Here is a 16,177-nt window from a genome sequence, read left to right on the forward strand (position 1 = left end):
GTTCACAATTAGTCAAAGACAAAACATAATTAGATTCTCGTTGAAGTCATCCATCTGCACTAGGATTCAGGACAAGATCATCCAAGGAACTATCCGAAGAACTGTCCAAGGAGCGGTCCAGCATTCCAGGTGGCTCAGCAAGCAGAGTCACCACCAGACACACCAGAGGTCCCAGGTTCAAGCCCAGGTCCTAACAGCTGCTTACTACTTACTGGACAGAAGTACAAAAAAAGAAGTCCTTTATAAGTATTTCTAATGAGGATTTAGCTGCCTGCTAACCTGTAATTCTGAACTCCAGGCCAATGCTAAAAAACTGAAAATACTAATAGGTAGATTCAGGTACGTTCACGTAGCTTAAGGAATTTAAAGCGGGGATTCACCCTATTAATACAATTTTTTTTTTTTTTTTCCTCTAGCATAAAATGAGGCATAGTAGCGCGAGCTACAGTATGCCTGTCTTTATTTTTTTAGCCCGGTACTCACTGTGCAATCGTAGAGAGAAGATTCCGACTCGGGGAATGGGCGTTCCTATGGAGAGGAAAGGTGATTGACGGCCGGCTCTGGCACGTCACGCTTCTCCGGAAATAGCCGAAATAGGACTTGGCGCTTCACGGCGCCTGCGCATAGTCTGTGCGCAGGCGCCGTGAAGAGCCGAGACCTACTCCGGCTATCTTCGGGGAGCGTGACGTGCCAAAGCCGGCCGTCAATCACCCTCCCTCTGGATAGGAACGCCCATTCCCTGCGGGGAGTCGGAATCGTCTCGCTAGGATTGCACAGTGAGTATCGGGCTAAAAAAATAAATACAGGCATACTGTAGCTCGCGCTACTATGCCGAATTTAATGATAGAAAGTTGTTAATAAGGGTGAACCACCGCTTTAAGCTACGCCGCCGTAAGTTAGCGAGGCAAGTATATGATTCACAATGTACCTGCCTGCTAAGTTACGTCGGCGTAGCCTGAATCGGCGGGCGTAAGGGCGCCTAATTCAAATGTGTTTGAGGGGGGAGTGTTTTAGGTTAATGGCGCTTGACCTCACGTTTTTTACGTTTTCTTTAATTGCGCATGCGCCGGGCGCCTATATTTCCCAGTGTGCATTGTGGCTAAGTACGCCGTACGGGCCTATTGATTTCGACGTGGACGTAAACAACGTAAATCCCGATTCACGGACGACTTACGCAAACGACGTAAAAAAAAATCGAATTTCGACGCGGGAACGGCGGCCATACTTGACATTACTATTCCACTAGGGCCTAGCTCTAACTTTACGCGGCCTATCTCTTACGTAAATGGCGTAAAAGTACTGCGTCGTTTGGGCGTACGTTCGTGAATCGGCGTATCTCCTCATTTACATATTCTACGCCGACCGCAATGGAAGCGCCACCTAGCGGCCATCCAAAATATTCTAATCTAAGATAGGACGGCGCAAGCCGTCGTATCTCAGATATGTTTAAGCGTATCTCTGTTTGAGCATACGCTTAAACATAAGTCGGCGTAGATTCTGAGTTAGGTCGGCTTATCTACTGATACGCCGGCCTAACTCTTTCTGAATCTACCTATAAGAATTTCTCTTTATAAAGGAGTTCCATCACCAGTAATTGTAATGCGCACTTCTGTATACAGCATGCACCAAGTCAATGAAGGCTTCATCAGTGATCAGTATGTTGCTGTGTGGTGAGTTTTATGATGGGTGACTTTGCACTTTATTTCAGCCGGCGGTTTTCTGTACACTTACAGTGGAGAACACAGAGCTGCAATCAGAGTATAATCCTTGAAATGCATTAATGTTAATGGACTGGCAATTGACTGCATATTATAAATGCTTAATAAGTATATCGAGCTTTAGGAATGAATTATTTTACATACCGACAAATTAGGAGACATCAAAACTGAATACACTTTGATTTTCCTGCAGATTATCTATCACAGCGCTTGTAACGTTTAGGAGGCTCACTGAGTAATACAATATTTCAATATACAGGGAGTATTAAATGATGAACCAGATTCCTTGACTTGTTCTCCCATTGAATGAAAGCAGCACTACTGTCTGTACAGCCAATCAAATTTAAACTTTCACAAAAAATAAAAAGACAGCTTGAAAGGAAGAGACACTTGCTCTCTGAATGGAAGCAGTGGTCTCCTTACAGAGGCCCAACTGCACCCCCCTCCAGTCCTGCTTAAAGATGGGAGGGCCTGAAAAAAAAAGATTTGGGGGCAAAAAATAATAATTTTCAAAGCCGTTTTTTTTTCAAGAAAGATAAAAAAGTGAAATATGTTCTTTTTCAATAATAAAAAAAATATTTATGAAATTGTATTAAATTTATATAACATGAAAATCCTAATGAAAGATTTATGAGAATTTATGTAAAGTCTTAAATAATTGTACGTTTTCTCAGCTGAAGACAAGCAAATGCTGGAATACTATTCAAGTAACACTGTAATTCTCAATGCGAGAGAAATATGCATTTCTGCCACTAGGGGGCACTGCAGGAGAAAGGCTCCAATTTAGTTTGCCTACAGTTGGACAAACTGTACCTCCTCTAGTTGGGTGATTGTTGAGATACAGTAGATGATTTCTCTCCTCTCAGGCCTTAAAGGGATTGTAAAGGTACAATTTTTTTCCTAAATAGCTTCCTTTACCTTAGTGCAGTCCTCCTTCACTTACCTCATCCTTCCATTTTGCTTTTAAATCTCCTTATTTCTTCTGAGAAATCCTCACTTCCTGCTCTTCTGTCTGTAACTCTACACAGTAATGCAAGGTTTTCTCCCTGGTGTGGAGTGTCGTGCTCGCCCCCTCCCTTGGACTACAGGCGAGTCAGGACGCTCTCTATGTTGCAGATAGAGTAAGAAGCTGTGTGTTAGTGGGCCTCCTGACTCTCCTGTAGTCCAAGGGAGGAAGCAAGCACGACACTCCACACCAGGGAGAAAGCCTTGCATTACTGTGTGGAGTTACAGACAGAAGAACAGGAATTGAGAATTTCTCAGAAGAAATAAGGACATTTAAAAGCAAAATCGAAGCTATTTAGGGAAAAAAAAAGCTTCTTCAAACTGAAACAAAAGCTCAAATGCCTGTAAAAGCAGCTCAAGCTGCAGTGTGCATAAGCCCTTACAGTAGTCTGCTCTGTAAATTAATTTTTATTTTCCTCCTCTTAGTAAAATGGTGAGACCAACATCTAGAGTTTGGAAACATTTTCCACGGTGCAATTTCTGAACAAAGCTGCAATTTGCAAATATTGTGAGAAGAAATATTCTTTTGCAAATGCTACAAGGATGACAAAACACATCCTGGCATGCCAGAAGTGCTCTAACGACATTAAAAATACTTAATGAGGACCAGAATGAAAGTGTGAGTAGCTTTTTCTTCCAGAGTTCTTATTCCAATAACACTCTTTCTGCTGCTTCTGGATCATCACAAAGTGTTTCTTCATCAGCAGCATCTTCAAGTAATGAAGTGTTACAAACCACGGCCTCCCAAAAATACCTTCATTTAGCCCTGGTTCACACCAGTGCAGCTTTAAAATTGACTACTTTAGGATGATTTCAAAGCCACAGATCAATGCAATGTGCACCTCCGATTTCATTGCAGCTTGCGACTTCGTTTAACAGAAGTCTATGCAAGTCGCAATAAAATAGGAAAAAGGGAAAAAAGTAGTGCAGGAACCTTATAGATACCTCAGTAGATACGCCGACCTAACTCGGAATCTGTGCCGACCTAAGTTAAGTGTATTCTCAAACAGAGATACACTTAAACCTATCTAAGATACGACGGCTTGCGCCGTCCTATCTTAGGGTGCAATATTTAGGCTGGCCTCTAGGTGGCGCTTCCATTGCGGTCGGCGTAGAATATGTAAATCATTAGATACGCCTATTCACGAACGTACGCCCGGCCGACGCAGTACAGATACGCCGTTTCCGTAAGAGATAGGCAGCCTAAAGATAAAGATGCCCCCTAGGTGGCGTAGCCAATTTTAAAGTATGGCCGCCGTTCCCGCTTCGAAATTCGAAAATTTTACGTTGTTTGCGTAAGTCTTCTGTGAATAGGGATTTACGTCATTTACGTCCACGTCAAAATCAATAGGACCGTGCGGCGTACTTAGCCGCAATGCACACTGGGAAATGTAGGCGGACGGCGCATGCGCCGTTCCAAATAAACGTCAATCACGTCAGGTCAAACGAAATTAGCATAAAACACGCCCCCTCAGCCTATTTTGAATTAGGCATGCTTGCGCCCGCCGCATTTACACTACGCCGCCGTAAGTTAGGAGGCAAGTACTTTGAGAATACAGGCCCAGATTCACAAAAGAGATACGACGGCGTATCTCCTGATACGCCGTCGTATCTCTGTTTTAGGGTCTTCCTAACTATGCGAGTGATTCATAGAATCAGTTCCGCATAGATAGCCCTAAGATCCGACAGGTGTAATTGAATTACACTGTCGGATCTTAGGATGCAATACCTCGGCCGCCGCTGGGGGGAGTTCTCGTCGTAAACCAGCGTCGGGTATGCAAATTAGTAGTTACGGCGATCCACGACGGTTTTTCACGTTCGCTACGTCGCTGCTAGTCTAGTTTCCTGTCGCAAAGTTAGTCGTCGTTTTTTGCTGCCCTAACTTTACACAGCACACGTATGTGCTGTATAAAGTATGGCCGTCGTTCCCGCGTCGAAATGAAAAAATTTGTTGTCCTTGCGTAAGACGTCCGGGAATACGAAAGTACGCTACGCACGTCGCCGTTCGAAAAAATTACGTCACTTCGGGAATTTCAAAACGGAGCATGCACAGTAGGGCTGGCGCGGGAGCGCGCCTAATTTAAATGGCACACGCCCCTTTGAATTACGCGGGCTTACGCCGGAGGCCGCCAGCGTAAGTTTTCATGCAAGTGCTTTGAGAATCAGGCACTTGCGATGAAAACTTGCGGCGGTGTAACATATCTACGATACATTGCGCCGCCACGATTCTATGTGAATCTGGGCCACAGTACTTGCCTCTCTGACTTAAGGCGGCATAGCGTAAATACGATACGCTACGCCGCCTTAAAGTTGCGCAGGGCTACTTGAATCTAGCTATATGTATCTTCCCCTTATTTTTTATTTTCTTTTCATCCTGTTGTGTTTTCGGAATAATTTTTCCTTTTTTCCTTATATAAAATAAAAGAGATAAATATCGAAAAAAAGAAATTGTATTTATTACCAAAATATATGTATAAAAAAAATTGCAGTGTTTGGGTTTGACTTGAAGAAAAGGTGGCAATCCTATGTAGTACGCCCTGTGTGAATGAGGCAATTAAATATCAATAACAGGAACATGTGTACCTTATCAATTAATACCTGACAAAGGGTCTACCCCTCAACGCTCTATTGAAAAAAAAATTGGCTTTAGATACACTTTTACTGTTCCCAGTCTTATAACTGCAATGTCATGTTAATATATAGCAATGTTTTGTTTATTACAGTGACTTGCTGTCTTCAAGTTACGTGGAAAGACACATAACAAATGAGGGAAACGCCGTGGAAGTCAAAGTAAGTTTTCTTTAAACTTATGACTAATTATGTATATGAAATATCTCATCATTCATTCTGAGGAATCAAAACGTTGGTTTTTGCAAGGAAGTATGAATGCCTATTGCTTTGATATACAAGTGCTTTGGATTGCAAGCATGTTTCTGGAACGAATTATGCTTGCAATCCAAGGTTTTACTGTACTTCTATTTCTTGCATTAAAAATATGGTTAAAGTGGTTGTAAACCCTTACAACACACTGGGCCAGATTCAGCTAGATCCGCGCAATATTTGCGTGGGCAAAGGGCAACGATTTTTGGTCTGCGCTCACGCAAATATTTTGATATGCCCGCGATTCACGGAGCAGTAGCTCCGTAAATTGCGCGGGCGATATGCTAAATAGCCCGGCGTAAGGGCGCCTAATGTAAATGATCCCGCCGGGGGCGGGAATCATTTAAATTAGGCGCGCTCCCGCGCCGAGCGAACAGCGCATGCTCCAACGTGCATTGCGGCAAATGACGTTGTTTGCTTCTAAGTGAACGTGAATGGCGTTCACGAGCGGGAAGGGCGGCTATACTTTAGCATTGGCTGCCCCTGCTATAGCAGGAGCAACCTTGCGCTAAAGTCGCCGTACGGAAACTCCGTACCTTGCGTGCGCAGGGCCCGCGCAACTTTTGTGAATCGGTGGTAGTATGCAATTTGCATAATATACGCCGATCACAATGGCCGCGCCCCCTAGCGGCCAACGCAAGAATGCAGCCTGAGATATGAAGGCATAAGGAGGCTTATGTCTGTCATATCCTAGGCTGCAGTCCGCGTAGCGATGTTCCTGAATCAGGGGCATTCGCTACGCGGGAGCAAAACAGCTATTGTGCGGGCGCAATAGCTTCCTGAATCTGGCCCACTGTTTGCTACATGTAAGCCTATAATAATGCTTATGCCGCGTACACACGATCTGGCTTTTTTCCGGCCAAATCACATCGGAATTCCATCGGAAAAAAATAGAACATGTTCTATACTGTATATAAACTCTGATTGAATCCATCGGAATTTTCTGAAGAAAAAACTCTGATGGGGCTACACAAGATCGGAAAATCTGATGGGAAAAAGTCCATCGGAAATTCCGATCGCGTGTACGGGGCATTACCTGTAGCTACTCCGATATCTCCTAAACCTAAACCTCCTAAACCTAAACCCTGCCGATGTCTTTAGCACATGCACAGTAAAGAAAACTGAAGCAATGGCACGTATGTGCGAGGACCGCTGCAGGGACTTCGATGTAAGGTAAGTAATTCATAATGAGCTAGTATGCTATGCATACTAACTCATTATGCCTTTGTCTTGCAGGTTTTTTTTTATAGGGTTTACAACCACTTTAATGATGTATTAATACAGAACTGTATTAAAATGTGTACTTTTATAGCTGTGTTGAGTTCAGCTTTTTTGGTATTTTTTTTATCAAATACTGTTCTTTACTGCACATTGCACCAAAATTGGAAATTAAAATGACAGTTGGCATATGTGTAACAATGCCCTAGTTTTATTCTTCAAAGCATGACCCAGTTTTCTACTATTAGGTTTCTATTTTGCATATAATGTATTACTTATTTTGGACCACTTACCAGTCTTGTGATGTGAGCTAAAATTACCAAGGAGAAAAGTCTTACTGCTGTAACTTTATTCTGTTACATAATTTAGCATTGCAAGAGAAAAAAAGAAAATAATTTTTCTTGAAATCTGCACTGAAACATAAACATGTATTTTAGGCTCTTTGAGTTGCTGATACAGTAAGTGATCCTTAAAGCGGAGGTTCACCCTAATAATAATTATATGAGACCAACTTCCTTATACTTGTAACAAGTACAGTCCACAATTTTTTATTTTTTTTTGGCTGTACGTACCTTGTAATCTATGTTTAAAAAAAACAAAACACTAAAGTTAATCCCAATTTTTTTGTATAATATAAAAAAATTATGTTATGCAGAGTAAATAGATACCTACATGTCACTCTTTAACCACTTAAGCCCCGGACCATATTGCTGGTCAAAGACCAGGCCACTTTTTGCGATTCGGCACTGCGTCGCTTTAACTGCGCGGTCGTGCGACGTGGCTCCCAAACAAAATTGGTGTCCTTTTTTTCCAACAAATAGAGCTTTCTTTTGGTGGTATTTGATCACCTCTGCGGTTTTTGGTTTTTGCGCTATAAACAAAAATAGAGCGACAATTTTGAAAAAAAATAATATTTTTAACTTTTTGCTATAATAAATATCCCCCAAAAATAAAAAAACAAAAAAAAAATTCCCTCAGTTTAGGCCGATACGTATTCTACATATTTTTCATAAAAAAAAATTTGCACTAAGCGTTTATTGATTGGTTTGCGCAAAAGTTATAGCGTTTACAAAATAGGGGATAGTTTTATGGCATTTTTATTAATTATTTTTTTTACTAGTAATGGCGGCGATCAGCGATTTTTATCGGTACTGCAACATTATGGCGGACACTTCGGACATTTTTGGGACCATTGGCATTTTTATAGCGATCAGTGCTATAAAAATGCATTGATCAGAGCGGCTGCTTAAATGAAAAACCAATTGCTTGCTTTCTAACAGTTAGGCCCCGTACACACGACCGAACATGTCTGCTGAAACTGGTCCATAGACCAGTTTCAGCGGACATTTTCGGTCGTCTATACGTCCGACCGGACAATTTTCCGGCGGATCGGACAGGTTTCCAGCGGACAAATGTTTCTTAGCATGCTAAGAAACATGTCCGCTGGAAGCCTGTCCGCCGGACATGTTCGGTCGTCTGTACAGACTCACCGGACATGTCCGCTCGGCCGAAAGCCCTCGCATGCGTCGAAGTGATTCGACGCATGCGTGGAAGCATTGACCTTCCAGGGTCGCGCACGTCGCCGCGTCATCGTCGCGGCGACGGCGCGGCAACGTCACCTTGTATCCTGTCCGCGGGGATTTTGGTTTGATGGTGTGTACAACCATCAGACCAAAATCCGGCAGCGGACATGTCTGATGAAAACGGTCCGGCGGACCGTTTTCATCGGACAGTCCGTCCGTGTGTACGAGGCCTTAGAACAGTGGTCTCAAAGTACCGGCCCGCGGGCCATCTGCGGCCCGCGGACCAGTTATAAATGGCCCGCAGGCAGGGTGGAAGTGAGCTGGCGCCATCTGGTGGTGGCCGTTGGTATTACAAGTTAAGCATTACAAGTTAAACAGCAATTCTAATGTCATTTTACATTATTTTCACTGCCATATTCTTCCCTCTAATTAGAACCCCCAAATATTATATATATTTTTTATCCTAACACCCTAGAGAATAAAATAGCGATCGTTGCAATACTTTCTGTTACGCCGTATTTGCGCAGCGGTCTTACAAGCGCACTTTTTTGGGAAAAAATTACACTTTTTTTAATTAAAAAATAAGACAACAGTAAAGTTATCCCCATTTTTTTTAATTCTATGAAAGATAATGTTACGCCGAGTAAACTCATACCCAACATGTCACGCTTCAAAATTGTGTCCGCTTGTGGAATGCCGACAAACTTTTTTACCCTTTAAAATCTTCATAGGCGACGTTTAAAAAAATCTACAGGTTGCATGTTTTAAGTTACAGAGGAGCTAGAATTATTGCTCTCACTCTACCAATCGCGGCGATACCTCACATGTGTGGTTTGAACACCGTTTACATATGCGGGCGCTGCTCACGTATGTGTTCGCTTCTGCGTGCAAGCTCGTCGGGACGGGGCGCGTTTTCTGGCTCCTAACTTTTTTAGCTGGCTCCTAGATTCCAAGCAAATTTGTCAAACCCTGACTTACACCAGTGCTGGTGGTAATAATGCACTCGCTGACACCAGTGCTGGGGGTTAATAATGTGTTCGCTGACACCAGTATTGTTGTTTTTGAAGTTTGAAAGTTTGCATGCGGCCCCCCATGGGATATGAAAACTTGTCTTGTGGCCCTCAGGTAATTTGAGTTTGAGACCCCTGCCTTAGAAGGTAGTTGCGCATGAGCTGTGTTTTTTGTGTCAGCTGTGGGCGGATGCAGTAAAGAATGGGCATTTTGGAACATGGTGTGACAGCAGACTTGAAATGTGCAGTAAAGGGGGACCCCCCTCTACCACTACACCCTGGGATCCTGCCTCTCTTGCCCACCCGTTGTCCCGGCCTGTAACAGGCGCTCTATCATGCCGTATTGCGTTCCACGCTGGAACGCATACGGCGACCGCGCGATGACATCATCGCCCGGGGCCGTGTGCGTTCCAGCCTGAAATGCGGAAGTGTGCCGCCGTTCACCGCTGTTTGCTCCATGCACCTGTCAGCTGCCTATAAAGCCTTCTAGCCCCATTCAAACGGGGTCCTATTATTGTCGGCCGTAGACGGCTTGGCTACTTTTAAACTACAACTACTGTCTTTCCCTAAATTGGGAACCATCCACGACTGGCATATCCCCTCAACAGAGTAGCAGCAACCACCCGGAACCATGCTACCTCTTGGTTATCTACTGCCTCCTTCCACGCTGCCCATCTAACTGCTGTGGCTGGGGACACCCTAAGATATCCCCCACCAGCAGACCCTGCACTGCCGAATCCCAAGGCTGCTGCGATACCTGCTTACGGGAAAACACTCATCGCTGCAAATGGATAAGTACCATTACTACATCACATTTGTTACTGTACAAATACCGGTTCATATATAGCTTTATTAAAGCGGAGTTCCGGCCACAATTTCACTTTTTATATATAAATACCCCTGTAATACACAAGCTTAATGTATTCTAGTAAAGTTAGTCTGTAAACTAAGGTCCGTTTTGTTAGGTTGTTACAGCATTTAGACACTTTATAAAATAGAAATTGACTGGGGCCATCTTAAGTGTGGGCATCATGAAGCCAGACTGTATGACTTCCTGGATTTCAGCCTTGCAGATCTCGCACATGCTCAGTGCTGCACAAGCAGTGTAATCGGTTTCAGATCAGGTTTCAGCACCTGTACTGTCCAAGTCACATGATTCTTCGAGACTGGGGAGTGCACAGACTCCTGGAAAGTTACACCCACTACATTCCCAGGAGTCTGTGCGGTGTAGGTTAGGAAGCTTAAGCACCTGGGTGCAGGAAGAGGGAAGATTAACTATTCTGCCTAGCAACAACACTTTGAAGGCATCTAAAAAAAAATATTTTTTTTCTTAAAGGACTAATGACATTTTTTAAAAACTACTGATGTAATGTTATATTTATGGGTGGAACTTCACTTTAAGTACTGTATATGACTCTGGCTCTAGTAATTACTACGATGCTGCTTGGGATGACTAATGGTGCCTTCATGTAACAGTTGTGGACTATCTTAAAGGGACATACTCTTATAAGGCATTTAAACTGAATTTGCCTCTCACAAGTTAATGCTACTTGCATACAGTATTTTCAAATGCTTGACATTCGTTGTTATTTGTATACGGGCTTCCGCCCTAAAATGCTGAACATGTTCACTCTAACTTTTTAATGCTGAGGATAGAAGGTATTTTATACCTACTCCCTTAGTAGCCCAATGCATTCCTTTATGTAAAGTGATATGATGTAGAGATCCCCCAAACTCCTGTTCATTTATTGGAGTGACGCCTGGGGTCCCGTACTGATAATCACTTGCATAGAGAAGTGCATTGCAACCTTTAATGCATTGGTAACCCATCAGTTTAAAAGGGGGGCCCAGGCACCTGCCAAACAGGAGGGCCAGCTGTACTGTCTTATTGCAGACACTGAACCTCTTCTGCCTCTCCCTGCAGCGCTGTCAGCTTCTCCTCCTCTCCTTCCCTCCGTCTGCACTGCAAGTGGATTGGTTCTAGCACATGTGCCCCTTCCATCTGCTGTCCGGGCCCCCCAGTGTGCCCCCTTTCCCCTTGCCGGCAGCTGCTGCAGGCACACAGGGGATGTCATTTACTGGCCCCTTCCTTTCCTGAATAAACACAGTAAGCGATAGGTACCGATCACCCCTGTGTCCATTCATCACTGAACCTTGGTAACTGTTTACTATGCTTCAGGTGGTAAATGAGCAGGAGGCTTCAGAGCACTTGCTATTCATTGATCTGTATATCTGAGCTTGTAGAGAAAGGGACTGATAAATGTCACTTCAGGTAGGCTGTATGGTAGGGTGACCAGACATCCCCAGTTTCAGGGGACAGTCCCCTGATTGAGGACACTGTCCCTGGACCAAGTCTGTCCCTGGTTTTGTCCCCAGATTGGATATAATAGGGGGCAGGGGCAATTTCAAAGACAGTCAGTGCAGAATAAAAATAAAATAAAATTACACCCCCCTGCTCCGCCGTGCCTACTAGCATAGGGGGGGTTGTATTTTTCCCATTATCTGTGCCCCTTTCTGATGATCATGTGCTGGTCGGAGTGGAGGGAATATTTCTTCAGTTTCGGGCGCATGCCCATTCAGCTCCGCTCGCATGTTCTTCTGCCTTGGCTCAAATCCTGGCCAGCCACCTGCCTATCTCCTTGCCTTCCCTGGCAGAGTGATCTTCCTCCGCTCCCCATCCAGTAGTAGCCGGGGCCCGAAGAGTAAGACTTGAGAGGCTGTGAGGCGGGCGGCGACGGGCAGAAAGTCGCTGATTTCCGCCATTACTAGTAAAGAAAAAATATGTCCCCGGATTTCATTTTAAAAATCTGGTCACCTTACTGTATGGGGCCCCATGATTTCTAACAGGAACCCTGGCAGTGAGACTCCATGGTGCTGGGGTATGGTGGGCAGAGATGGGCAGACTTCAAAACCTTCTAGAAGCCAGTAGGTGACTGAAGCCACCACTGTCCACTCATAACTGAAGGCTGCAAAGGTCACTTTTAGGCCTAAGGCGGCACAATTTATTGAGGTGGCCTGCCAAACATCTCTTATTCTGATTATCTCACACATCCCCTGCCAGTGCAGCTATTTAGATTTAAATGACTGTTATTAATATCACCGTGAGAGCTGAGGACGTTTCATGTTTGCAATCCTATTTCTAAAGCGGTATAAAGGCTCAGGCCTAATCTCTGGCTCTTGCCTATTCATGCCAATGAGAAGCCGTCAGTCTAATCTGTGTAGAATCCTATTAATTCTCTGGAATTCCTCTTCCTCTGGGCAGAGGGGACGTGAGCTGACTGGTAGTGAATCTCTCATTGAAGTCCGGGGAACAAACAACCTTAGCAGGAAGGCTGGAGACTTGAGGAATGAATAGGTGACCAGGCACTCTACCACCGGGAACACTGATGTCATTCTGGCCTGGGAAACAAAAGCCATTCAATAAGCAATTTATGTCGGCATGATGCTAAGATAAAAATAACTTTAATTACATTAACATAACAATTCATTTAAAGGGCTACTCTAGCCAATCAAATAATTTGCGTAAAGCCTCGTACACACGCACGGTTTTCTTGGCAAGAAAACTGCTGGCAGAGCTTTCTTACCGAGTATACCGAGCGTGTGTACGAGGCTTTGAGGTTTCTCGTCAAGAAAACTGCCCAGAATCTAGACGAGAAAAATAGAGAACCTGCCCTCTATTTTCTCGTCGTGATTCTCGGCAGTGTTTTCCTGCTGGGAAACCCTAGCGTCTGTATACTTACCTGTCGCCGTGGAAACCTTTGCATGCTCAAAATTACTTTGCACGAACGCGGTGACATCATTGACTACGACGAGAATGCGCTCGTCACATTCGATGTCGTCGCCGCCATCTTGCTACACCATACCTATGCCTCGGAAGCAGCCTTACCATTGCAACCAATGCAGCCTCACATGTGCCATAAATGCAGCCTTACCATTGCCATCAGTGCAGCCTGATCAATGCCCATCTGCAGCCTCGGAGGGGGGCGGGACGAGTGCCGACAGATTACAAACAGGAGAAACTCTTGTTTACTCTGTGGCCTCTTTAATACAAAGTCCAGCCTCCTATGATAGACAGGACAGTCGTCCAATGGCATCCCAGGAGACGGAACTTCCAATACAGACGCTGCTGAGTAAACAGGAGATTCTCTTCATGTAATCTGACGGCGCTCGTCCTGTCCCCTCCAAGACAGTGCCAATAAGTACGGTATATATCTTTTGTGGCCCTGGGGGCCACAAACAATATATATATCCAAATCCCCAGGGGGGCCGTATTAAATCAACAGGGGGGCCGCATTTGGCCCGCGGGCCAGACTTTGGATATGCCTGACCTAGCATAACTAAATTTTGTTAGCAGCCCTGCCTAATACCAGGGTGCTACATGTAAATCCGGTTTTCACTTAGCTATGTAGGATGGAGGTTTGATATCAGGAGTCAATATGCGGTATGCCTGTGAAAGACCATGTGCCACCGCAGAGACTTACAAAATATGCAGGAGTTTCAGGGGATCGCCCCTTACCCCGGGTATGAGTTAAAAAATGTCTCTGCTGCATTGTTTTCCACAAGGACAGTGGAGGATCAAACTTGCTTTGGATGGCCGAAAGAGACTGCCAGTGGCTTCTTGACCAAAAGCGGTGCGCCTGGAATTGCTTCTCTCTAAAAGGACCTGTCGGCATACCTCCCAACTTTTCAACTTCAGAATGAGGGACAAATGAGCATACCCCCAAACAAAGTTGTTGAGCGGGGGGGGGGGGATCACAGTTGTTGAGCGGGGGGGGGGGGGGTCCGCAGATCAAAGTTGTTGAGCGGGGGGGTTCCACGGATCAAAGTTGTTGAGTGGGGGGGGTTACGTGGATCATTGTTGTTAAGCGGGGGGGTCCACTGATCAAAGTTGTTGATCGGCGGGGGGGGGGGGTTTGTGGGCAATCACGGGACGGCGGCATTTATCGCAAATCGTGGGACAGCAGCATTTACCGCGAATTACGGTAAACACGCGGGGGCGAAATCGCGGGGGACAATGCCACTGCTCGCAGGACCACGGGATTTAACGCGAATCTCGGGACATTCCCGCGAAATCCGGGAGGGTTGGGAGGTATGCTGTCGGTAATTCCTGAGTTGAATGACAGGTGGGATATAAATTGGAGTGATATGTGACAGACTCGAGGATGCCGAGATTGACCCGGCGAGGGACTGTGGCAGAATTTTCATGCTGTAGACTTGCAGAGCTTTTTGCTGTAGACTCACCACTGCAACTTTGCTCTTGCTAGAGACTTGCCACGCAAATTTGCTACAAATTGGAAAAGCGTCAACTAGGACTTGTGCTTCAAGGGCTCTTCAAGCCAGCGAAAATATGCAAGTTAACACTTATGCCGCGTACACACGGTCGTAATTTCCCACAAGAAACGTTCGATGTGAGCTTGTTGTCGGAAAATCTGACCGTGTGTAGGCTCCATCGGACATTTGGTGTCGGAATTTCCGACAACAAATGTTTGAGAACTGGTTCTCAATTTTTCCGACAACAAAAGTTCTTGTCGGAAATTCCGATCGTGTGTAGAGAATTCCGACGCACAAAAATCCATGCATGCTCGGAATCGAGCAGAAGAGCCGCACTGCCTATTGAACCTAATTTTTCTCAGCTCGTCGTACGTCACCGCGTTCTTGACTTTCGGAATTTTCGACAACATTTGTGTGACCGTGTGCATGAAAGACAAGTTTGAGCCAACATCTGTCGGAAAAAAATCCACGGCTTTGTTGTCAGAATGTCCGATCGTGTGTACGCGGCATAAGAGTTTAACAATGCCACAGATGTGTGACAAGCTATCCTTGCCATCTGGGCAGCTGCTATATGGAAGAAACTACAGGGGGTCGGTTCCAATAAATCTGTGCCCCTCCCCCCCCCCCGCGGCACCAATCACCCCCTCCTGTCCAAGATCCCCTTTCCTCTGCTGCCCAGGACCCCCGTTGAACTAATGGGACCCAGGCCCTGTACAGGAGGGGTGGTGGTACCCCCTTCTTACCAGCCCCGCCTATTGCAATGACATTCATTTGAACCCCTTTTTTAAAAAAAAATATAGATGTGCCAGCAACAGTAAACGTAAGCGATTGTTCCATATCTGGTTGACTCAAAAAAAAAAAATGCAAATATACTCAAAAGATGAGAAATTTTAAAGGGTTTGTAAAGGAATTTTTTTTTTTTATCTTAATAGCTTCCTTTACCTTAATGCAGTGCTGTTTTCGTGTCCTCATTGTTCGCTTTTGCTCTCAAGTTTCTGTAATTCTCCACACTTCCTGGTTGTCTGTTTCCTGATCACCACAGTACTGGGAGCTTTCTCTCTGTGGTCACTAATCAAGGAGGTGTGATTACTGTGGGCCGGATTCAAAAAGAAGATACGACGGCGTATCTCCTGATACGCCGTCGTATCTCTGAGTCCGGCCGTCGTATCTATGCGCCTGATTCATAGAATCAGGTTACGCATAGATATGCCTAAGATCCGACAGGTGTAAGTGACTTACACCATCGGATCTTAGGCTGCAATTCCAGGCCGGCTGCTAGGTGGCGCTTACATATCTTTTATGCGTCGGGTATGCAAATGAGCATTTACGCTGATTCAGAAACGAACGACCGCCCGGCGCTTTTTTTTTACGTCGATTGCGTTCGGCTTTTTCCGGCGGAAAGTTACCCCTATAGCAGGGGTAAGTGCGGCGTATCCTATGTTAAGTATGGCCGTCGTTCCCGCGCCGAGTTTTGAATTTTTTACGTCGTTTGCGTAAGTCGTTCGCGAATACGGCCGGACGTAATTTACGTTAACGTCGAAACCAATGACGT

The 16,177-nt window shown here is 45.0% G+C and overlaps 1 protein-coding gene across 8 annotated transcripts in view; it reads left to right on the top strand.

The window, feature by feature from the left end:
• The window catches only part of ADAM22 (ADAM metallopeptidase domain 22), a 390,621-nt gene that overhangs the window by 157,017 nt on the left and 217,427 nt on the right, over positions 1–16,177 (top strand). For all 8 annotated transcript variants that reach the window (XM_040352431.1, XM_040352432.1, XM_040352434.1 and 5 more), the window contains exon 4: positions 5,447–5,513. In XM_040352431.1, coding sequence (XP_040208365.1) covers positions 5,447–5,513 — 67 coding nt within the window. The remainder of the gene's footprint in view (positions 1–5,446; positions 5,514–16,177) is intronic.

This window comes from Rana temporaria, chromosome 5, assembly GCF_905171775.1.
Source record: "Rana temporaria chromosome 5, aRanTem1.1, whole genome shotgun sequence".
Lineage (NCBI taxonomy): Eukaryota > Metazoa > Chordata > Amphibia > Anura > Ranidae > Rana > Rana temporaria.